At 42.8% G+C, this 24,489-nt stretch overlaps 1 protein-coding gene across 3 annotated transcripts in view; it reads left to right on the top strand.

Annotated features, from left to right (window-relative positions):
* The first annotated feature begins 1,099 nt into the window (after window positions 1–1,099).
* SLC2A3 (solute carrier family 2 member 3) overlaps window positions 1,100–24,489 on the top strand; it is a 110,083-nt gene continuing 86,693 nt past the window's right edge. Inside the window, exons 1-2 of one of the 3 annotated variants that reach the window (XM_053556703.1) lie at window positions 1,100–1,226; window positions 3,693–3,766. In XM_053556703.1, coding sequence (XP_053412678.1) covers window positions 3,746–3,766 — 21 coding nt within the window. In that variant the 5' untranslated portion in view covers window positions 1,100–1,226; window positions 3,693–3,745. Of the gene's footprint in view, window positions 1,227–1,319; window positions 1,503–3,692; window positions 3,767–24,489 lie in introns of those variants that run through there. The other 2 variants (XM_053556704.1, XM_053556707.1) reach the window with 2 other exon arrangements.

Genomic DNA, 24,489 nt, shown 5'->3' with positions numbered 1-24,489 from the left:
TAGGTACTGCCAAACAGTTTTCAAAGTGGTTGTAATAATTTATCAGTTTATAGCCCCATTAACAATCTGTGATAGTTCTGGATGTTCCACATTCCCTCCCATGTTTGGCATTCTCTCTCTCTCTTTTTTTTTTGGAGACAGAGCTTCACTTTGTCATCCTGGGTAAAGTACGGACGCCTCATAGCTCACAGCAACCTCAAACCCCTGGGTTCAAACAATTCACTTGCTTCAGACTCCCAAGTAGCTGGGACTACAGGCACCCGCTACAACTCCCAGGTATGTTTTAGAGACAGAGATCTCCCTCTTGCTTAGGTTGGTCTTGAACCTGTGAGCTCAAGCAGTCCACCCTTGTCCTCCCTGGCATTCTATTCTCTTTTTCTTTCTTCCTCCTCCTCACCGTCTCACCTCCGCCCTTTATTTTAGCCTTTCTGGTTTGAGTGTCCTGCTATCTCATGTGGTTTTAATTTTATGTTCCCTGATGACCAATTCAGTCCCACACCTTTTCTCGGGTTTCTGTTCACTAGGTCAGCCTCTTTTGAAAAGGGCAAAGTAGATCTTTTTTAAAACCTTGTCAGCTATTGACTCAACATTTTACTATTACTAAAGGCCATGCCATCATGCTGCCTCTGCAAGTAATTCCGAGTTAAGTCTTCTGTGGTGTGTGTGGGGGAGGGGGATCACAACCTCTCCAAAATATCCCGTGCTCTGTCTGTAGGGGCCCTCCCCTGGACAGCACTAACAAGGCAGCAGGGACAATCTTATGACTTTACCCCCAAACTTTACAGGAGTTGAACAGAAAGACTTCGCAGGGCTTTTCATCAAACAAGAGCTACTGAGTCCGAAAAAACTAGCAGACAGCGCCCTCAGCCTCTCACCAGCCCAGCCTTGGGCCGCCGGCTGTGATATCAGGGGCACTGCCTCCCGGGTAGGAGGCGATGAGGGGCGCGGGTATCTCTTAAAGCAGAAATGTTAACACCCTCTTAACAGTGGCGTTAAAGATGGTGGGGCCCAGAACTGTTTCCCCGTAAACTGTCATCCCCCTCTAACCGCTCCTCCTCCCCTGCCCACCTCCGCCCCTCTTTGGTAGGACAGTAGCAGACGCCTGAGGGGGCGCCCGCAGGGACCCCAGGCGGCTGCCCCCGCTGGCCTGTGTGGTGTGTAATTGAAAAGTAGGACGGGGGCCAGGTGGCCAGAACCGTGATCGGGGACGCCTGCTCGGACCGTAGGTGAGTGCCTGTTTCACTTATGGAGGGAGCCGGATTAACAGAGTCAAACGTTTTACCACCATGTTCAACGGATCATTCAAAGTAGAATCCTTGGCATTTCGAGGCAGCGTGGGGGTCCTAACGGCTGCGCAGCGTGGCGGGCAGAAGCGCGGTGGCGTGGTCCCCCAGACTCCGGGCGCAGTGGCGGCCTGGGAGCACCGCCGCGGCACGGGTGGCCCAGAAGATGGGCGGTTGAGCGAAGCCGCAGGGCCCAACCGCAGTCGCCGGGTCTGGGAGGTGGGTGAGCAGTGATGTGCCTGCATCGAAGTTGGGGCCGGGTGGAGGGCGGAGGTTACTCAGGATTGGGCTGGGCTGAGGGAGAAGGGGTCTTAAGGATCTGGAGAAACTGTAGCCTTGGAGTTTGAAGAGGATATCTGCTATTTACTGAGCAACTACTATGTCCTGGACCCCTCTTAGATACAGGGATCCCACAGTAAATAAGACAGACAAAGACCTTGCCCTCCTGGCCCCTGTATTCTAGGGAAGAGACAGAATATAAGGGGCTTTAAGATACATAAGAAAATGCCTGGACAGTGATTAATCTCAAGAAAAAGCATACAGGAGGGCTAGGAAATGGGGAGGGGGCTGTATATCAAGTTTGGGTGGGGGAACTCTGAGAAGGTCTTTATGAGGAATTGTCTTTGGACTAGAAAACTGACAGGAATGAGGGAGCCCTCAAGGAGGGAACTGGACTAAGGAGGTAGGACCTGTATTGGCCTTGAAAGAAGTCTTCTAGTTTAAGTACTATGTAGATGAGATTGGCTTTGTAGATTTTTGCAAGATGAAAATTGGAAGTTTCTTAGGAAACTGTGGATCGTTCATGCATTCATTGCGTTTATTCCATGCTTTATTTGTGAAGTGTGGCAGAAAGAGAGTAAGGCCAGTACCCTTGGCAAAACACTGTTATTAGTTTGGTCTCAGTTTAATACACTAAATTTAGAATTTCCATTGGTTTTCAAGAAGAGCTCATCTGAGTTAATTTCACACAAAAATGAATAGTACCTCATTTTTTTTTTTTTTTTTTTTTTTGAGACAGAGCCTCATGCTGTCGCCCTGGATAAAATGCTGTGGCATCACAGCTCACAGCAACCTCAAACTCCTGGGCTCAAGCAATTCTCCTGCCTCTGCCTCCCAAGTAGCTGGGACTACAGGCACCCTCCACAATGCCCAGCTATTTTTTGGTTGCAGCCGTTATTGATGTTTGGCGGGCCCTGGCTGGATTTGAACCTGCCAGCTTAGGTGTATGTGGCTGGTACCTTAGCCGCTTGAGACACAGGTGCTGAGCCAGTACCTCATTTTTTAAGAAAAGTATATTTCTTTGAATTAAAAGAATTGTGAGGCAGTTTCATTTTGTTTTTCTTTATTGTTTTTCCCCAAATGAACCAGAAAAGAACTAGCCCACAGTTCTTTCTTTGGACTAGTTTGTTCTTTGGAACAAAGAAAGACGAGACTGGGAGTGGGGAAGGTAACAGAATGGAGGAGGAAAAGGTAAAAGGAGGAATAGTTGGAGGGACAATCTGTCCTAATTCTTCTCCTCCTCCTAATAAGCTCAAGAAATAATACTAGTGCTTCAACATATTCTATCTCAGCTAATTTTCAGAACTATCCATCCAAATCAGGAGAGCTGGTAGAAGAAACAGATTCAGACTTGGTAACCAGTTGAGCAAAATCATGATATTTTTATTTTACTGCAGCTCGTTGAAGCAGTTTAGGAGAAGGTGAAGCTATAAGGAGACGGCTTGTTTCAAATATTTTACTTTTTGTATGGCAAGGTAAGCCACATTAAGTCACAGAATTTTATGACAGCAAGATCACCTAGTCCAATCTCCACTCATTTTGCAGATGAGAAAACTGCTAGTTGGTGACAGAGAAATGACTCAAAATATAAAGACCTGTTTTTATTGTATTTAGCTGCTTTACCCTTTTCTCTCCCCAGTACACTTAACTTGGCAAAATTCTTCCCACTGGCTACTATAAAAGTAGAAAGAGCTTTGTGAAGACCCCAGAAATTAGTTAACTTAAGACAGCAGTTGGCCTGGCAAGGTGGCTCATGCCTGTAATCCTAGTACTCTGGGAGGCCAAGGCAGGTGGATTGCTTGAGCTCATGAGTTTGAGACCAGCCTGAGCAAGACTAAGACCCGGTCTCTACTAAATATGAAAATCTGAGGCATAGAGGATCACTTGAGCCCAAGAGTTTGACATTGCTGTGAGCTATGACGCCATGGCACTCTACCAAGAGAATCAAAGTAAGACTCTGTCTCAAAAACAAAAAAAGGCATCTGTAGAAGGGGGTTGTATGAGGTTTCTCTTCCTTTCATAAGTATTTACTAGAGTGCATGTTGTCCAGGGGCTAAATCACAGGGCCTCTTCCCTCAAGGAACTTCAGTAGATGAAGTGAATAAATAACTAGCCAATTGCAATTTACAGGAAGCAGTATCTTGAAGAGGAATTGGAGAGTCAATTCTTAGTATAGACGAAAGATGGAGAGCGACAAACACAATGTGAGTATTAAGAACCAATGTCAGGGGTGGCACCTGTGGCTCAACGGAGTAGGGCACCGGCCCCAAATGCTGGAGGTGGCAGGTTCAAACCCAGCCTCTGCCAAAAATTGCAACAAAAAGAAAAAAAAAGAACCGATGTCAGATATCAAGTTGGTCTGTCATGGTTATATTGATGATCACAATACTTATCTTGCTAGTCTTTTCTTGTCTTGATAATGTGCAACATACATATGTGGTCATGGGAGAGATTGATGCTAAGAATAGATTTGGTATATTCCCAAATTCTTTTTATTCATAATTAATAAATACCATTTGTGGCATTTTGTGCTTTAATATTATCAAAAACATTAAGAATAATAAAGTATTCATGGTGAATTGGGGTGCTGTGGCGCACCCCAGCTATTCGAGAGGCTAAGGCAGAAGGATCCTTTGAGCCCAGGAGTTTCAATCCAGCCTGGAATATAGTAAGACCCCTATCTTTTTCTTAAAAAGTTAATAACAATAATATTCATATTCAGCATTATAATTGCAAACAAGCTTACTAAAAATTATATACCCCTGGTTTTGAGGGGATCTCCTTAAAAAGAGTCATCGCTATATTGATGTGAAGAAAAATGTGAAGCTCTGTGGTGCCTGTGGCTCAGTGAGTAGGGCACTGGCCCCATATACCAGGGGTGGTGGGTTCAAACCCGGCCCTGGCCAAACTGCAACAAAAAAAAATAGCCAGGCATTGTGGCAGGTGCCTGTAGTCCCAGCTACTCGGGAGGCTGAGGCAAGAGAATCATCTAAGCCCAGGAGTTGGAGGTTGCTGTGAGCTGTGATGCCACAGCACTCTACCAAGGGTGACATAGTGACACTCTGTCTCTAAAAAAAAAAAACAAAGAATAATGTCGAGCAATACATCTGTAAGTTGACCACCCAAGGGACTATAACAAACTGGTCAACATATGGAGGTGTCAACATAAGGAACTAGGACTACTATACTGATACATAAATGTGGTACATGTCCAATCTTTGAAAATTAGGTCAACTTAAGGAGGTGGTCAATGTAGGGATTTGGTCAACTATGAAGGTTCTATAGTATATGAATGTGTACAATTATAATGACTATTCTTGTGGCTCAGCACAGGGGCTCTTGCCTATAATCCTAGCACTCTGGGAAGCTGAGGTGGGAGGATAACTTGAACTCAGGAATTTGAGACCAGCCTAAGCAAGAGCAAGACCATATATCTACTAAAAATAAAAAAGTTAGCCAGGTGTGGTGGCGTGTGCCTGTAGTCCCAGCTACTTGGGAGGCTGAGGCAGGGGGATTACTTGAGCCCAAGAGTTTGAGGTTGCTGTGAGCTCTGATCACACCACTGTACTTCAGTCTGGGCAATAATACGAGACACTATCTTTAAAAAAAAAAAGTTACTATTCTTATAGAGTGGACAATAGCGTGTAACTGGGCAGTGCCTATGGCTCATTGGGTAAGGGCACCAGCCCCATATACTGAAGGTGGCAGGTTCGAACCCAGCCCTGGCCAGCTAAAACAGCAGTGGCAACTGGAACAAAAATAGCTGGGAGCAGCGCCTGTGGCTCAAAGGATAGGGCGCCGGGCCCCATATGCCAGAGGTGGTGGGTTCAAACCCAGCCCTGGCCAAAAACTGAAAAAAAAAAAAAAAAATAGCCGGGCATGTTGCGGGCACCTGTGGTCCCAGATACTCGGGAGGCTGAGGCAAGAGAATCGCCCTAGCCCAAGAACTGGAGGTTGCTGTGAGCTGTGATGCCACGGCACTGAGGGTGACAAAGTGAGACTCTGTCTCAAAAAAAAAAAAAAAACAAAAATGGCGTGTAACTGAGTCATATTACTTGAACATTGTGACAAAGATCCACAAAAAGTATTAAGTATAAGGCAGGGCATGGTGGCTTACACCTGTAATCCTAGCACTCTTGGAGGCCAAGGCTGGTGGATTGCTTGAGCTCAGGAGTTTAAGACCAGCCTAAGCACAAGAGTGAGACCCTGTCTACTAAAAATAGAAAAAACTAGCTGGGCATGTGGTGGGCGTCTGTAGTCCCAGCTACTTGGGAGCCTGAGCCCAAGAGTTTCAGGTTGCTGTGATCTAAGACGCCAGGGCACTCTATACAGGGCGACTGTGAGACTCTGTCTCCAAAAAAAAAAAAAAGGTATTAAGTATAAGAACCTCTGGAATGGGGTGGGGGTAGGATAGGCATCTTGTGATTAAATTGTATATCGCCTGAAGTCAGGGGTTTACACATGTGATCATACACCTTGTGTTCTGGGAATTCACTGACGTCTCAGATGGCTGGCCCCTCAAACTCTCAAACATTGTAATAGTTATACTTAGGGAAGCTAAGCTGGGGGAAGGGAAGCAATTGCTCTGCCTTAGCACGTTATTTTTATTTTTTTATTTATTTATTTATTTAGAGACAGAGTCTTACTCTGTCACCCTGGGTAGAGTGCCCTCCTATCATAGCTTACCTCAACCTCAAACTCCTAGGCTCAAATGATTCTGTTGTCTCAGCCTCCCAAGTAGTTGGGACTACCGGCACCCACCACAATGCCTGGCTATTTTTAGAGACGAGTTATCACTCCTGCTCAGGCAGGTCTCAAACTCCTGAGCTCAAGCAATTCACCTGCCTCAGCCTTCCAGAGTGCTAGGATTACAGGGGTGACCCACTGCACCTGGTCAGTATTTTATTTTATTTTATTTTATTTATTTATTTTTAGACAGAGTCTCACTCTGTCACCCCAGGCTGGAATACTAAGGTGTCAGCCTAGCTCACGGCAACTTCGAACTCCTGGGCTGAGTGATCTTCCTGCCTCAGCCTCCCAAGTAGTGGGACTACAGGCACCTACCAAAACGCCCTGGCTAATTTTTCTGTTCTTAGTAGAGATAGGGTCTCCCACTTGCTCAATCTTGTCTCAAACTCCTAAGCTCAAGCAATCCATCCAGGTTGTCCTCCTAGAGTATTAAGACTACAGGTGTGAGCCACAGCACCAGGCCATGTTTCTCACTTTAAATCAAAAGGTAGAAATGATTATGTTTGGTAAGGAAAGGCAGATAGGTTGAACGGTAGGCCACTTGAACCAGTTACCCAAGTCATGAATGCAAAGGAATAGTTCTTGAGGGAAATTAAAAGTGATACTCTAATAAAAACACAAATAATAGGAAAGCAAAACAGACTTACTGCTGATATGGAGAAAGTTTTAGTAGTCTGGGTAGATGAAACGAACCCCCACGTTCCCTTAAGCCAAAGCCTAATCCTCAGCAAGGCCCTAACTTTATTTTATGAAGCCTGAGAGAGGTGAGGAAGCTGCAGAATAAAAGTTAGAAGCTAGCAATTGGTTCATGAGGTTTAAGGAAAAAGTGCAAGGTGAAGCAGCCATTGCTGATGTATTGCAGAAGCTGCAGCAAGTTATCCAGAAGACCTGGCAAAAGACGGTGGATGAAGGTGGCCACACTAAACCATTTTCAGTGTAGATGAAACAGCCTTCTGTTGGAGAAAGATGCTATTTAGGACTTTATCATAGCTAGAAGCCAGTGCCTGGCTTCAAGACTTTAAAAGACATGCTGACTCTCTGGTAGGGGCTAATGCAGTTGGTGACTTTAAGTTGAAGCCAGTATTCATTTATCGGTCCAAAAATCCTAAGGCCTTTAGCCATTACATTAAATTTACTCTGCCTGTGACCTATAAATGGAAAAATAAAGCCTGGATGACAGCACATCTGTTCATGAATGATTTTGTTAATATTTTAAGCCCACTGTTGAGAACTACTGCTCAGAAAAAAAGATTTCTTTCAAAATATTACTGCTCATCAACAATGCACCTAGACACCTAAGAGCTTTGATGGAGATGCATAAAAAGATTAATGTTGTTCTCATACCTACTAACACAACACCCATTCTGTGACCCATGGATCAAGGAGTCATTTTAACTTTCAAGTCTTATTATTTAAGAAATATATTTCATATGGCTATCGCTGCAATAGACAGTGATTCCTTGGATAGATCTGGGCAAAGTAAATTGAAAACCTCTGGACAGAATTCACCATTCTTGATACCATTATGAACATTCATGATTCATGGGAAGAGGTCAAAATATCAACAATAACAAGAGTGTGGAAGAAGTTGATTTCAACTTTCATAGATAAATTTGAGGGATACAAGATGTCAGTGGAGGAAGTAACTGCAGATGCAGTAGAAATATTAAGATAACTAGAATTAAGACAGGGCACAGAGGCTCACGCCTGTAATCCTGGGACAAAACCGAAACCCTGTCTCAAAAAAATAAAATAAATAAAATGAATAAAGAGAACTAGAATTAGAAGTGGAGTCTAAAGATAGGACTGAATTGGTATAATCTCATGATAAAACGTTAACAAATGAGGAGTTGCTTCTTATGGATAAGCAAAGAAAGTAGTTTCTTGAGATACAATCTACTCCTGGTGAAGATATTGTGAACACTGTAAAAATTACAACACAATATTTAGAATATTACATAAACATATTTTTTTTTGTAATTTATTTTTTTCTTATTGTTAAACCATAGCTGTGTACATTAGTGCAATCAAGGGGTACAATGTGCTGGTTTCATACACAATCTGAAATATTCTCATCAAATTGTTCAACGTAGCCTTCATGGCATTTTCTTAGTTATTGTATGTAGACATTTATATTCTGTCTTTAGTAAGTTTCGCCTATACCCATTCTAAGATGCACCATAGGTGTGGCAGCGCTCATTACCCTCCCTCCCCCCTCCACTCCCCCCTCCCTTCCCCTTCCTTGGCCCTTTCCTCATAATCTTGGGCTATAGTTGGTTTATAGTCTTCATGTGAAAGCTATAATTTAGCTTCATAGTAGGGCTGAGTACATTGGATACTTTTTCTTCCATTCCTGAGATACTTTGCTAAGAAGAATATGTTCCAGCTCCATCCATGTAAACATGAAGGAGGTAAAGTCTCCATCTTTCTTTAAGGCTGCATAATATTCCATGGTATACATGAACCACAATTTGCTAGTCCATTCGTGAGTCGATGGGCACTTGGGCTTCTTCCATGACTTAGCAATTATGAATTGGGCTGCAATAAACATTCTGGTACAGATGTCTTTGTTATATTGTGATTTTTGGTCTTCTGAGTATAAACCTAGTAAAGGAATTATAGGATCGAATGGCAGGTCTGTTGTTAGGTCTCTAAGAATTCTCCAAACATCCTTCCAGAAGGAACGTATTAGTGTGCATTCCCACTAACAGTGTAGAAGTGTGCCCTTTTCTCCACATCCACACCAACATCTCTGGTTTTGGGATTTTGTTATGTGGGCTACTCTTACTAGGGTTAGGTGATATCTCAAAGTAGTTTTGATTTGCATTTCTCTGATGATTAAGAATGATGAGCTTTTTTTCATGTGTTTGTAGATCGTGCATCTGTCTACATTAGAGAAGTTTCTCTTCAAGTCCCTTACCCACCCTGAGATGGGATCACATGTTCTTTTCTTGTTAATACATTTGAGTTCTCTGTGGATTCTGGTTATTAGACCTTTATCGGAGGTATAACCTGCAAATATTTTCTCCCATTCTGAGGGCTGTCTGCTTGCTTTACTCACTATGTTCTTGGCTGTGCAGAAGCTTTTTAGTTTGATCAGGTCCCAGTCATGTATTTTTGATACTGCTTCAATTGCCTGGGGAGTCCTCCTCATAAAATATTCACCCAGGCTGATTCCTTCAAGAGTTTTCCCTGCACTTTCTTCAAGTAGTTTTATAGTTTCATGTCTTAAGTTTAAATCTTTTATTCAGTGAGAGTCTATCTTAGTTAATGGTAAAAGATGTGGGTCCAGTTTCAGTCTTCTACAGGATGCCAGCCAGTTCACCCAGCACCATTTGTTAAATAGGGAATCTTTTCCCCACTGAATGTTTTTAATTGGCTTGTCAAAGATCAAATAACGGTAAGTAGCTGGATTTATCTCTTGGTTCTCTATTCTGTTCCAGACATCTACTTCTCTGCTTTTGTGCCAATACCATGCTGTTTTGATCACTATCGATTTATAGTACAGTCTCAGGTCTGGTAGCGTGATTCCTCCTGCTGTGTTTTTATTGCTGAGTAATGTTTTGGCTATTCGAGGTTTTTTATGATTCCATATAAAACGAAGTATTATTTATTCAAGATCTTTAAAATATGACAATGGAGCTTTAATAGGAATTGCATTAAAATTATATATTGCTTTGGGTAGTATAGACATTTTAACAATGTTGATTCTTCCCAGCCATGAGCATGGTATGTTTTTCCATTTGTTAACGTCTTCAGCTATTTCTTTTCTTAAAGTTTCATAGTTCTCTTTGTAGAGATCTTTCACGTCCTTTGTTAGGTATACTTCCAAATATTTCATCTTCTTTGGCCCTACTGTGAAAGAAATAGAGTCAGGTGGCGCCTGTGGCTCAAAGGAGTAGGGTGCCAGCCCCATATGCCGGAGGTAGTGGGTTCAAATGCAGCCCCAGCCAAAACTGCAAAAAAAAAAAAAAAAGAAAAGAAAAAGAAAGGAATAGAGTGTTTGACTGTTTTTTTTTGGCTTGGTTATTGTTGGTATATATAAAGGCTACAGATTTATGGGTGTTGATTTTGTAGCCTGAGACATTGCTGTATTCCTTGATCACTTCTCAAAGTTTTTTAGTAGAATCCCTAGTGTTTTCCAGATATATGATCATATCATCTGCGAAGAGTGAAAATTTGATCTCTTCTGACCCTATGTGGATACCCTTGATCGCCTTTTCTTCCCTAATTGCAATGGCTAAAACTTCCATTACAATGTTAAAGAGCAATGGAGACTATGGGCAACCTTGCCTGGTTCCTGATCTAAGTGAAATTGATTTCACTCAATAAGATATTGGCTGTGGGTTTGCTGTAGTTGGCCTCTATTAGTTTAAGAAATGTCCCTTCTATACCAATTTTCTTAAGTGTTCTGATCATGAAGGGATGCTGGATATTATTAAAAGCTTTTTCTGCATCAATTGAAGGAATCATACGGTCCTTATTTTTTAGTTTGTTTATTTGCTGAATTACATTTCTAGATTTACGCATATTGAACCAGCCTTGAGACCCTGAGATAAATCCCACTTGGTTGTGGTGTATAATTTTTTTGATGTGTTGTTGGATTTTGTTTGTTAGGATCTTATTGAGTATTTTAGCATCAATATTCATTAGTGATATTGGTCTATAATTTTCTCTTCTTGTTGGGTCCTTCCCTGGTTTGGGGATTAAGGTGATGTTTGCTTCGTAGAATGTGTTGGGTAATATTCCTTCTTTTTCTATATTTTGGAAGCAGTTTAGTAATATAGGTACTAGTTTTTCTTTAAAGGTTTGATAGAATTCTGACATAAAGCCATCTGGTCCTCGGCTTTTCTTTTTAGGGAGATTTTGTATAGTTGATGCTATTTCAGAACTTGATATAGGCCTGTTCAACTTTTCCACTTCATTCTGGCTAAGTCTTGGTAGGTGGCATACTTCCAGGTATTAGTTGATTTCTTTCAGATCTTCATATTTCTGAGAGTAGAATTTCTTGTAGTATTTGTTAAGGATTTTTTGAATTTCTGAGGGGTCTGTTGTTATTTCATTGTTACCATTTCTGATTGATGAAATTAGAGATTTTATTCTTTTTTTTCTGGTTAGGTTGGCCAAAGGTTTATCTATTTTATTGATCTTTTCAAAAAATCAACTTTTGGATTTATTGATCTGTTGTATAATTCTTTTGTTTTCAATTTCATTTAATTCTGCTCTGATTTTGGTTATTTCTTTTCTTCTGCTGGGTTTAGGGTTGGAGTGTTCTTCCTTTTCCAGTTGCTTGAGATTTCCCATTAAGTTATTAACTTCCTCTCTTTCTGTTTTCTTGAGGAAAGCTTGCGGTGCTATAAATTTCCCTCTTAGGACTGCCTTTGCAGGATCCTAGAGGTTCTGGTAATTCATGTCTTGATTGTTGTTTTGTTTCAAAAATTTGGTGATTTCCTTCTTAATCTCATCTACAGCCCATCTATCCTTCAGCATAAGGTTGTTTAGCTTCCATGTTTTTGTACGGGTATGTAGGTTCCTGTTGTTATTGAGTTCAACTTTTATTCTATGAAGGTCTGAGAGGATGCAAGGAATAATTTCTGTTTTTTAAAATTTGCTGAGGTTAGATTTGTGGCCTAGGATGTGGTCGATTTTGGAGTATGTTCCGTGGGCTGATGAGAAGAATGTGTATTCAGTTTTGTTGGGATGAAATGTTCCTTAGATGTCTGTTAAGTCCAGAAGTTGAATGGTTAAGTTTAAATCTAAAATTTTTTTGCTTAGCTTCTTTTTGGAGGATCTATCCAGCACTGTTAAAGGGGTGTTAAAATCTCCAACTACTATGGAACTGGAGGAAATCAAGTTGCTCATGTCCGTTAGAGTTTCTCTTATAAATTGAGGTGCATTCTGGTTGGGTGCATAAATATTAATAATTGAAATCTCATCAAATTGAGTATTACCTTTAACAAATATGAAGTATTTGTTATCCTTATCCTTCCTTATTTCAGTTGGTTTAAAGCCTATTGTGTCTACGAATAAGATTGCAACGCCTGCTTTTTTCTGCTTTCCATTTGCCTGGAGTATAGAGGACCATCCCTTCACCTTGAGTCTATATTTGTCTTTTAATGTAAGATGCAATTCTCGTATGCAGCAAATATCTGGCTTGAGTTTTTGTATCCAGTCAGCCAACCTGTACCTCTTTAGAGGACAATTTAAACCATTCACATTAATTGAGAATATTGATAAGCCTTTCGAGAGTCCGGTGGACATTTTTCATCCTTTTGCGACTGTGGAAGGTGGAATTTGATCAAAATTTTCTGGGTGGGTTTACTTTTGTGGTGGAGGATTACGCTGGTCTTTATGGGGGATAGGTCTGAGAATATCCTGGAGAGCTGGTTTAGTTATGGCAAATTTCTTCAACATGTGAATGTCATTGAAGTATTTAATTTCTCCATCACAAATGAAACTCAGTTTAGCTGGGTACAGGATCCTGGGTTGAAAGTTATTTTGTTTTAGGAGATTAAAAGTCGATGACCATCCTCTTCTAGCTTGAAAGGTTTCAGCAGAGAGATCTGCAGTTATTCTAATATTCTTACCCTTGAAGGTGATGGTTTTCTTTCATCTGGCTGCTTTCAGAATTTTCTCCATATTAACCTTAGTGAAATTGATTGTGATGTGTCTGGGGGATGTCTTATTTGGGTTGAGTTGTGCTGGAGTTCTGACTGTCTGCTATCTGAATTTCAGAATCTCTTGGCATGTCTGGAAAGTTCTCCTTCATAATCTCATGGAGAAGAGACTCTGTGCCTTGTGAAGCCACTTTGTCGCTTTCAGGGATCCCTATAAGACGAATATTGGTTTTCTTCAAATTATCCCAGAGCTCTCTGAGAGAGTGATCTGTTTTTGTCCTCCATTTCTCTTCCTCTTTGAGAGTTTGGGAGCATTCGAAAGCTTTGTCTTCAATGTCAGAAATTCTTTCTTCTGCTTGCTCCATTCTGTTATTGTTTTTCTCAGATCTTTGAGGGCTGCAACTTCTTATCTCAATGTGGCAAAATCTTTGGTCATTTTGTCATTGAATTCTTGAGATATCTTTTGGGTTACTGCTTGGAATTCTAATTCCATCTCATTTTCTATCCAGATTCTGAATTCGATTTCTGACATTTCAGCTATTTGTTTGTGCATGAGATCTTGTGCTGTGTCTGCCCCATTGATCCTTGGGGGAGTTGATCTACTCTGATTATTCATATTGCCAGAGTTTTTCTGTTGATTTCACCTCATGATTGTTTTTCACCGTTGCCTCTGGCCGTCCTCAGAGTTGGGGAGGTGTCTCTCCAAGATTAGACCCCAACGGGATCACTCTACTGTTGCTGTATTTTTGTAGGGAATGACCCTGTGTAGTTCCTCTGGGGCTTCCCCAGCCAGGGAGTTCTGGTTGTGGAAGCAGCTCCGGAGTGTGACACACCCGGATCCAGCAACAGGGCAGGAGGTGGTGCACATGGTTCTGGGAGTGCCTGGCGCCCAGTGACTTTAGCACAGAGTGCCCAAGGCTCCAGCAGTCTCTGGCCAGGAGAAGAGCTCTGTGCAGAGGCAGGGAGGGCTCCCGGGGGCACGCAGGTACCAGAGTCCCTGGCCAGACGAGTGGGCTAGTGTGGGGGCAGGGAGGGTACACGAAGGAGGACGCAGGGTTGCACAGCTCCCACAGTTCCTAGTTAGGGCATGTGGAGGCCCAGCGGGCACGGGTCAGGGGTCGGGAGTCGCAACACAGCTCTTATGGAGGTCTGGGTGGGGCCAAGCCCAGGAGTTTGAGGTTGCTATGAGCTGTGACGCCACGGCACTCTACCCAGGGCAACAGCCTGAGGCTCCAGTGTGCCAAAACCGGTCTCACTCTGCCCCTGAGGGTTAAGGCTGTAAGGCAGCTCAGCCCCCACCTCTAGGCTGCTCTGTCACTAGGTTACTAGCTCCCAGCCGATCCTTGCTCTGCAACCCTGAGGGTGGAGCTTGCTGGGGCAATTCTCTCACAATGGCTCCCTGTGGCCCACAGCCAAACACTATTAGCTCCGTCTGGCTCAGCGGCTCAGTCTGGGGCCCTAGACAATGCCCAAAGTTCTCTGCACTCCTGCTCAAGCTCTCCCCAGGGCAGTTCAACTGAGTGCCAAGTCCAAAAACACTGAAACAGTTCACAGGTAAGGCCTTTCCAGTTTGCGGTCTCACTGCTGCTTGTATTTATGCCTGCCGGCGGGATTAGGTTGATCGAACACACACAACCACTTGCCAGTTTTCCACTGTTTTTTTCCTCTTCTTGGGGTCCAGAAGTCCCTTGCTGACTCCATGTATCCTCAAAGGGATGATTATAGGCAGATCCCACCAGCCAGAGATGCCTGGAGTCTTATCTCCCCAGACTCACCGTGCCCAGTTGCAGGGAAGCTGTTACTCGGCCGCCATCTTGCTCCACCTCCTACATAAACATATTTGATAAATCAATAGGGTTTGAGAGGACTGACTCCAATTTTGAGAGGTTTTCTGTGGGTAAAATGCTATCAAACACCATCATAGGTACTACAGAGAAATCTTTCTCAAAAAGAATGGTCAATCAATGTGGCAAAACATTATTGTTGCCTTATTTTATTTATTTATATATATGTTTTGAGACAGAGTCTCTCTATGTTGCCCTTGGTGGAGTGCTGTGGTGTCACAGCTCACAGCAACCTCAAACTCTTGGGCTTAAGATTTTCTTACCTCAGCCTCCCAAGTAGCTGGGACTACAGGCACCTGCCATAACACCTGGCTATTTTTTGGTTCGAACCCACCAGCTCCGATGTATGTGGCTGGCGTCCTAGCCAATGAGCCACAGGTGCCGAGCCATGTCGCCTTATTTTTAAGGAAAACTGTCACAGTTGCTCCAGTCTTCAGTAACCACCACCCTGATCAGTCCAGTAGCCATCAACATCCGGGCAAGACCCTGCACTAGGAAAAAGATTATAACTTGTCGAAGGCTCAGATGATTGTTAGCATTTTTTAGCAATAAAGTATTTTTGAATCAAGGTGTATAAATTTTTTTGACATAATGTTAGGGCACACTTAATAAACTAGTGTAAACATAACTTTTATATATACTGGAAAACTAAACAAATTATGTGATTCACTTTTTTTTTTGAGACAGAGCCTCAACCTGTTGCCCTGGGTAGAGTGCCATGGCATCACAGCTCACAGCAACCTCCAACTCCTGGGCTTAAGTGATTCTCTTGCCTGAGCCTCCCAAGTAGCTGGAGCTACAGGTGCCCACCACAGTGCCTGGCTATTTTTTGGTTGTAGTTGTCATTGTTGTTTTGCAGGCCTGGGCCGGATTCAAACCCGCCAGCTCTGGTATATGCGTTGTGGCTTGAGCTATAGGCACTGAGCCTGTATGATTCGCTTTATTGCAATAGTTGCTTCATTGTGATGGCCTGGACTGAAACTGCAATACCTCTGAAGTACACTTATATTTAGAGTAAACAAACTCCTCTCCTGCTACAATTCCACCATTTTCTATCCCCTTACTTAAGTTTTATTTTTCTTCTTGGAGTTTATCACTTCCTTCATTAGAGTGTAAGCTCAGTCAGGGCTGTCTGAGGCACCAATAGTGTGTTATGTAATAGATACTTAAGAAATATTTGAGGGGATAAATGAGTCACAGAGAACTACTAGATCTTTCCAGCAACGATGCTACTTATTACCCTGTAAATTGTTTTGTTAGAGGAAGGATACATGAATAAAAAGAACAGTATGTCTGGCTTGGTGCCTGTGGCTCAAGCAGCTAAGGCACCAGCCAGATACACCTGAGCTGGCGGGTTCAAATCCAGCCAGGGCCTGCCAAACAACAATGATGGCTGCAACCCCAAAATAGCCACGCATTGTGGTGGGAGCCTATAGTCCCAGCTACTTGAGAGGCAGAGGCAGGAGAATAGCTTGAGCCCAGGAGTTTGAGGTTGCTGTGAGCTGTGATGCCATGGCACTCTACCCAGGGGGACAGCTTGAGGCTCTGTCTCAAAAAAAACATGATTTGTATAAGTAATATTTATCTATCAATTTACTTGGAGTTATTCTCCAACACACTAAGCTGAGAAATTGCAAACAGCTAGGGAACAAGGATGTTTTTAGCTTTGTTTTAAACTCTGTACTCCTTCCTGATCCCTTCTTGACCAGAACTAAAATCCCAATGGGCATGCCAGGTGAGGTGGCTCATGCCTGTAATCTTAGCACTCTGGGAGGCGGAGACAGGTGGATTGCTTGAGCTCAGGAGTTTGAGACCAGCCTGAGTCAGAGTGAGACTCTGTCTCTAAAGATAGGTAGGTATGGTGGTGGGCTTCTGTAGTCCCAGATACTTGGGAGGATGAGGCAAGAGGATCTTTTGACTCCAAGAATTTGAGGTTGCTGTGAGCTATGAGGCCCTGGCACTTTACCAAGGGTGACAAAGTGAGACTCTGTCTCAAAAAAAAAAAAAAAAAAAAATCCAGTGGGCAATTGATAATATAGGTTATTATTCTCATACTATCATCTTTTTCTCCTAATACTTTTTTTTTTAGACAGAGTGTCACTATGTCACCCTTGGTAGAGTGCTGTGGTGTCACAGCTCACAGCAACCTCCAACTCTTGGGCTTAAGTGATTCTCTTGTTCAGCCTCTCAAGTAGCTGGGACTACAGGCGCCCGCCACAATGCCCAGCTATTTTTTGGTTGTGGTTGTCATTGTTGTTTAACTAGCCCTGGCCGGGTTCAAACCTGCCAGCTTCTGTGTTTATGGCCAGCACCATAACCACTGTGCTATAGGCGCTGAGCCTGTCCTAATACTTCTTGATTTCTATACTTCTTTTTTTTTTTAATACAGAAACTTTTTTTCTTTTCAGCTAAAAATTAATATAAGTGGGCAGGCACTATGGCTCACGTCTATAATCCTAGCACTCTGGGAGGCTGAGGTGGGTTGACTGCATGAGTTCAGGAATTCGAGACCACCATAAGCAAGAGCAAGACCTCATCCCTAAAAAACAGCCGGGTGTTGTGGTGGACGCCTGTAGTCCCCGCTACTTGGCAGGTTGAGGGGAGAGGATCACTTGAGCCTAACAGTTTGAGGTTGCTGTGACCTATGATGCAACGGCACTCTAGACATAGGCGGGCGAAGTGAGACTCTTATCTCCAAAAAAAGGAAAAAAATTAACATAAGCAAGCTAAATTCATTTAGGGAATTAGGAAGTATAAGGAAGAGGAATGTGGAAGATTACCTTTCATGCCTACTACATGATAAATTCATAGTATTTGACAACCGAAAGAAAGCTAAATTGGGAGAAGAAATAGGGCCTAGGACGTACTGAGACAGGAAAGGCAATTGGATGGTTTTTCCTGGCCATTTGTATCTATGTCAAAATGGCCTTATCAATAGTAAAATCATTGTTTCTAACTTCCAGTAATAACAGGAACAAACACGTTTAAGCTTTATCCTTAATTCTTTTTTTTTTTTTTGAGACAGAGCCTCAAGCTGTTGCCCTGGGTAGAGTGCTGTGGCATCACAGCTCACAGCAACCTCCAACTCCTGGGCTGAAGCGATTCTCCTGCCTCCGCCTCCCAAGTAGCTGGGACTACAGGCGCCCGCCACAATGCCCAACTATTTTTTGGTTGCAGCCATCACTGTTGTTTGGCGGGCCCGGGCTGGATTCTAACCAGGTGTATGCGGCTGGCCCCTTAACCGCTTGAGCCACAGGCACTGAGCCTTTATCCTTAATTCTTATCAAATTTCAGGAAATTATGCTCATTGAAAAGAGGTAATCTCAAAAGATTTGATGCCATATCACCCCACTTATATAATATTTGTAAAATGGCAAAATTATGGCAATGGAGGACAAGTTAGTGGTTGCCAATGGTTGGGACTGGTGGAGAGACAACTGGCTATAAAGGAAGCGTGATAGATCCTTCTGATGGAACTGTTCTGTGTTTTGACTGTGATAGTGGTCATATGAATCTATACTTGTAATAAAATTGCACAGAACTAAATAACATACACATACACACAAGTGTGCATAAAACTGGTAAAATCTGAATGATGTGGGTGGATTATATCAATATCAGTTTCCTGGTTATAGTATTATACTATATTATACAGGATGCAGCTGTTAGGGCAAACGGGGTGAACAGTATTTGAGAATTCTGTATTATTTCCTACGAGTGCATATGACTACAACTATCTCAAAATAAAAAGGTGGGAAACAGACTGCATTGGGCCCACAGACTATAGTTTGCCTATTAAGACTAAATGACAGCAAGGAGGCAGTATGGTAGGTACATCAAGAGAAAGAGTTGTAGGGAATGAGGTTGGGGAGGCAGCCTAGACCAAGGTCATGTAAGCATCTAGTAGTCCATGATGAGGTGCTTAACTTTTGATTCAAAATATGATGCAAGACCACAGAAGGGCTTTTGACCAGGCAAGAAATACAATCATGTTTGTTTTTAAGAGCTGTTGTTTGGAGAACACAGTACTGGTGCAAACACAGAAGCCGAGAGATCAGTTATTGGCTATCCTAGGAACCGAGGGTAGAGATAATGGTGGTGACTTGGGCAAGTGTGTTGGTAACAGGGGAAGGACAAGCAGTCAGATTCAGCAGGCAAGGCTTGTTAATGAATTGGGCATAGACTGAGAATATAACACAGAAATCAACGCTAGTACCTCTGTTTTTGATTTAAGCAATTGTGGTGGGAGAACTGGAGAAAGAACAGCAGAGTGGAGGATTAGATCAGGAGCCTGGAACGCTCTTTAGCTGAGATTCCTATTAGCTGTACAGCTGGAGACGTCTGAGTCTATGGCTGAGACCAGGTCCAAGTTGGAGCCTGAGGTTTGATATGGATATTTAAAACTGTTCCTGGAAGTGATAAGCAAGGGAGTGAATGTCCAAGAAAAGAGTTTTGAAGATGGAAACTTGAGGACACGCCAGCATTTACAAATGTTTTGATGAAGTAGGAACCAGGACAGATTGGTGCATTAAAAGCTAAGTGAAGAAATTTATTTGAACAAGGAGGAAATGATCAGTTTTGTCAGATTTTTTGAGTAGAGAATTGGCCATTGGATTTGGTAAGGTAGAGTTTGGTGATGACCTTTACAGGAGTGGTTCAAATAGGGAGGAGGGGAAAAAGTCTTACTGGTGTGTGTTTAATAGAGAATGATCTAGGGAAACGGAGAAATTTTGCATTAAAAGGCAGCACAGATCTGGCACAATGGTTCATCCCTGTAATCCTAGAACTTTGGGAAGCCAAGGCGGGTGAATTGCTTGAGCTGAGGAGTTCAAGACCAGCTTTAACAAGAGCAAGACTTGCTCCTTACTACAAATAGGAAAATTGGCTTGGCGTCCTTAGCTCAGTGAGTAGGGTGCCAGCCACATACACTGAAGCTGGCAGGTTCAAACCTGGCCCGAGCTTGCTAAAACAATAATGACAACTGCAACCAAAAAATAGCCAGGCATTGTGGCGGGCACCTGTAGTCCCAGGCTACCCTCTCCTACTCGGGAGACTAAGGCAAGAGAATCGCTTAAGCCCACAAGTGTGAGGTTGCTGTGAGCTGTGACAACACAGCACTCTACTGAGGGTGATATAGTGAGACTCTATCTCAAAATAAATAAATAAATAAGTAAATAAATAAAATAAAATAAAAATAGAAAAATTAGCTGGACATGGGGTTGCATGCCTATAGTTCCAGCTATTTGGGAGGCTGAGGCAAAAGGATTGCTTGAGCCCAGGAGTTTGAGGTTGCTTTGAGCTATTACACCACAGCACTCTAGCCTGGGACAACAGAGTAAAACTCTGTCTCAAATAAATAAATAAAAGGGGGCACAGATATTGGGTACTCATATTAAGAGAGGTATAAGAATAGGATAAGAATTATTTCTTTAATATCTAGGAAAGAATATATATGTCATAAGAATTTTTATTTTTTTGAGACAGAGCCTCAAGCTGTCGCCCTGGGTAGAGTGCTGTGGCATCAAAGCTCACAGCAACCTCCAACTCCTAGGCTTAAGTGATTCTCTTGCCTCAGCCTCCCAACTAGCTGGGACTACAGGCGCCTGCCACAACGCCCGGCTATTTTTTTGGTTATAGTTGTTGTATAGTTGTCATTTGGCAGGCCCAAGCATTGTTTGGCTGGATTTGAACCCACCAGCTCAGGTGTATGTGGCTGGTACCTTAGCCGCTTGAGCTACAGGCGCCGAGCCAAGAATTTTTAAATTTTCATTTGTGTATTTATTTATTTTTAAAACAAGATGGCATTCAGTCACTCAGGCTACAGTCCAGTGGCACAATCATACCTCACTGTAGCGTTTAACTGCTGACCTCAGGGAATCCTCCTTCATCAGCCTCTTGAGTAGCTAGGACTACAGGTGTCTACCATCATGCCTGGCTAATTTTTATTTATTTATTTATTTATTTATATCTTTTTGAGACAGAATCTCACTATGCTGCCCTTGGTAGAGTGCCATGCATCACAGCTCACAACAACCTTAAACTCTTGGGGTCAAGAAATCCTCTTCCCTCAGCCTCCCTAGTAGCTGGGACTACAGATACCACCCCACAATGCCCGGCTATTTTTTTCTTGTTTGTTTAGCAGGCCCAGGCCAGGTTCAAACCCACCAGCCCCGGAGCATATGGCCGGCATCCTAACCACTGAGTTACGGTCGCCCAGCCTATTTATTTATTTTGAATAGAGTCTCACTTTGTCCCCCAGAGTAGAGTGCAATGGCATCATAGCTCACAGCAACCTCTAAGTCTTGGACTCAAGCGATCCTCTTCCCTCAGCCTCCCAAGTATCTGGGACTATAGGCACCTGCCACAATGCCTGGCTCTTTTTAGAGACCAAGTCTCATTCTTGCTCAGGCTGGTCTCAAACTCCTGAGTTCAAGCAATCCACCTGCCTCGGCCTGCCAGAGTGCTGGGATTACAGGCGTGAGCCCCCGTGGCCAACTGTAATTTTTTTTAATTTATAAAGAGATGGGGGTCTCACTTTGTTGGCCAGGTGAACTTCGGGCTTCAAATGATCCTCCCTCTTTGGCCTCCAAGGTGCTGGGATTACAGGCATAAGCCATTGCACTGGCCAAGATTTTTTTTTTTTTGAGACAGTCTCAAGCTGGGGCCCTGGGTAGAAAACCATGGCGTCACAGTTCACAGCAACCTCGAACTCTTGGGCTTAAGTGATTCTCTTGCCTCAGCCTCCCAAGTAGCTGGGACTACAGGCACCTGCCTCAACGCCCAGCTATTTTTTTTTGTTATCGTTGTTGCAGTTGTTGTTCTAGCTGGCCCGGGCCAGGTTCAGTGTATGTGGCTGGCTCCTTACCCACTGAGCCACAGGTGCCGCCCAAGGCAAAGTTTTTTTTTTTTAAATAAACTCTTTGATATCCACTACTCTGCTTAAGAAACAGAATTTTATAGGTATTGTAAGATTCTCCTCTAGGTTCTAGCCATCCCAGAAGTATCTACTTTTTTGAGTGTTTATCATAAGAGAAAGTCATGTCATAAGATATTGGTATGGATCTAGTAGAAAAGAAAGAAAATATTTTTCAGGACAAAAGTAAGGAAGAGGGTGGGCACAGTAGCTCACACCTGTAATCCTAGCACTCTGGGAGGCCAAGGCGAGGGATTGGCCACGGGTTCAAGACCAGCTGGAGCAAGAGTGAAACCCCATCTCTAAAAAATGGCAAGCTCCCTTTAGTCCCAGCTACTCGGGAGGCTGAGGCAAGAGAATTGCTTGAGTCCAAAGTCTGAGGTTGCTGTGAGCTGTGAGGGCAACCTGTGTCACCAAGGGCAACAAAGTGCGACTCTGTCTCAAAAAAAATTTTTAAAGTAGGAAAAAGTAGGTAACGGGAAAAGATCTAGTTCTCTAGTGAAGGGGCTGGACTTAGGAGATGGCAACAGGAAACAATTCATTCTAACGTGGTATGGCTACTGAGTATGGATACTGATACAGTTAAAATAGCATATTTGGTAGTGAAGTAGGAAGATGAGGAATTTCTTTCTTCTTTTGCTTATATTTTTTTCAATGAAATATAAATGAGATTATCAGCTGAGAGTGAAAAAGGAAGAAAAAATCTTGGAGATGGAAATATAGTAGAAAGGAAAAGGTGTGAAATGTTTTGGGTAATAGGAAGTGAATTGATTTGGAAAACAAAGCTTTGCAGAGCAGAGCTTAAAGCTCATTTAAGATTGTATCCAAGGTGGGGCGAGATAGCTCAAGCCTGTAATCCCAGCACTGGGAGGCTGAGGAGAGTGAATTGCCTGAGCTCAAGAGCTGGAGACCAGCCTGAGCTAGAGCAAGACCCGGTCTCTAAAAATAGCCCAGCAAGCTGTGGCAGCTAGTTGGGAGGCGGAGGCAAGAGGATCACTTGAGCCCAAGAGTTTGAGGTTGCTATGAGCTATGACACCACAGCACTCTACCGAGGGTGACAAAGTGAGAGCCTGTCTCAATAAAAAAGAAAAAAAAAGATTGTATGCTAATTTTAACATAAGATCAGTTAGCATGGTTTTGGATTTTTCTTCAGTTATCTGTATTTATTTTTTATATATTTTTTTATTTAGGATTAATATAAGGGTAGGGTACATATGGTTAGGTTACATTGTTTGCATTTGTTAGGTAAAGTCCAAGTTGTAGTAGGGCCCTTCCCCCAGGAAGTGTGCCATATACCCTAGATTGTGCCTGTTAAATGAGAGCAACCAATCCCTCTCCTTCCTTCTCCCTTCTTCTTGGATTTGTTTTTCTTTCATGAGGGCCTATAGTTGTTCATCTACTTGTTTCATATTAGTATTGACTACATTGAATGCTTGTTTTTTTTTTTTTTTTCTTTTTGGAAACAGAGCCTCTCTCTGCAGCCCTGGATAGAGGACTGCCAACTCTTGTGTTTGAGTGATCCTCTTGCCTCAGCCTCCTGAGTAGCTAGGACTATACGTGCCCACCACAACACCCAGCAAGTTTGTCTATTTTTCGTAGAGATGGGGTCTTGCTCTTGGTCAAGCTGGTCTCAAACTCCTGAGCTCAAGCAATCCACCCACTTGGGCCTCCCAAGGTGATAAGATTATAGGCATGAGCCACTGTGCCTGGCCTTTGCTTTTTCATTCTTGTGATACTTAGGAAGATGTTCTCTAAATCCTTTCAGGTAAATATCAAACATGTAAAGTCTCCATCTTTCTTTATGGCTGAATAGTATTCCATGGTCTACATATACCATAGTTTATCCATTCATGTGTTGAAGAACACATGTGCTATTTCTACATCCTGGTGATTGTAAACTGAGCTGCAATAAACATTCTAGTGTAAATGGTCCTTGTGATAAAATGATTCAGTTGTGTATTATGCTAGTGAGTACAGGCAAGCAGAGTTAGTAGAGCCGGATTTAGTTAAGGCTTGGGGTTTTATCCAGGAAATGTGACATTAGGGAAAGAGGTGCTCAGGAGTTGCCAGTTTATGTGAGGAAGTGTTTAGAGCAGGCATCCTCAAACTTTTTAAACAGGGGGCCAATTCACTGTCCCTCAGACCTTTGGAGGGCCGGACTATAGTTTAAAAAAAAAAAACTATGAACAAATTCCTGTGCACACTGCACATATCTTATTTTGAAGTAAAAAACAAAACAGGAACAAATACAATTCACACCACTTCATGTGGCCCGCAGGCCGCAGTTTGAGGACTCCTGGTTTAGAGGAATGAATCAATGTAAATTCGGTGATGTGGAATGTAAAAACAGATGTCAGTGAACAATGGCTAATAGTTTAGAGATTCTGTTTCTATCAAAAACTTTTAGAGCTAGGCACTGTCACTAACACCTGTAATCCTAGGCCAAGGTAGGTGGATTGCTTGAGCTCAGGAGTTCTAGACCAACCTGAGCAAGAGCGATATCCTGTCTCTACTACAAATAGAAAAACTAGCCAGGCAGCATGGCAGATGCCTATAATTCCTGCTACTGGGGAGATTGAGGCAGGAGTATCCCTTAAGCCCAAGAGATTGCTGTAAGCTACAATGATGCCACAGTACTCTACCCAGGGCAACAAAGACTCTGCCTAAAAAAAAAAAAAAAAAAGGGGGTGGGGGGGAAGAGAGAGAAACTTTTGAAGAGGAAGTGATAGTCAGTATAAGATATAAGAAGTAGAAATTTTGGAAGGGGTACATTCATTATTAATGACCAGTCCTAGGGTGTTACC

The sequence above is a fragment of the Nycticebus coucang genome, chromosome 12 (genome assembly GCF_027406575.1).
Source record: "Nycticebus coucang isolate mNycCou1 chromosome 12, mNycCou1.pri, whole genome shotgun sequence".
Taxonomy (NCBI): domain Eukaryota; kingdom Metazoa; phylum Chordata; class Mammalia; order Primates; family Lorisidae; genus Nycticebus; species Nycticebus coucang.
This window is presented reverse-complemented; position numbering and strand designations above follow the sequence as displayed.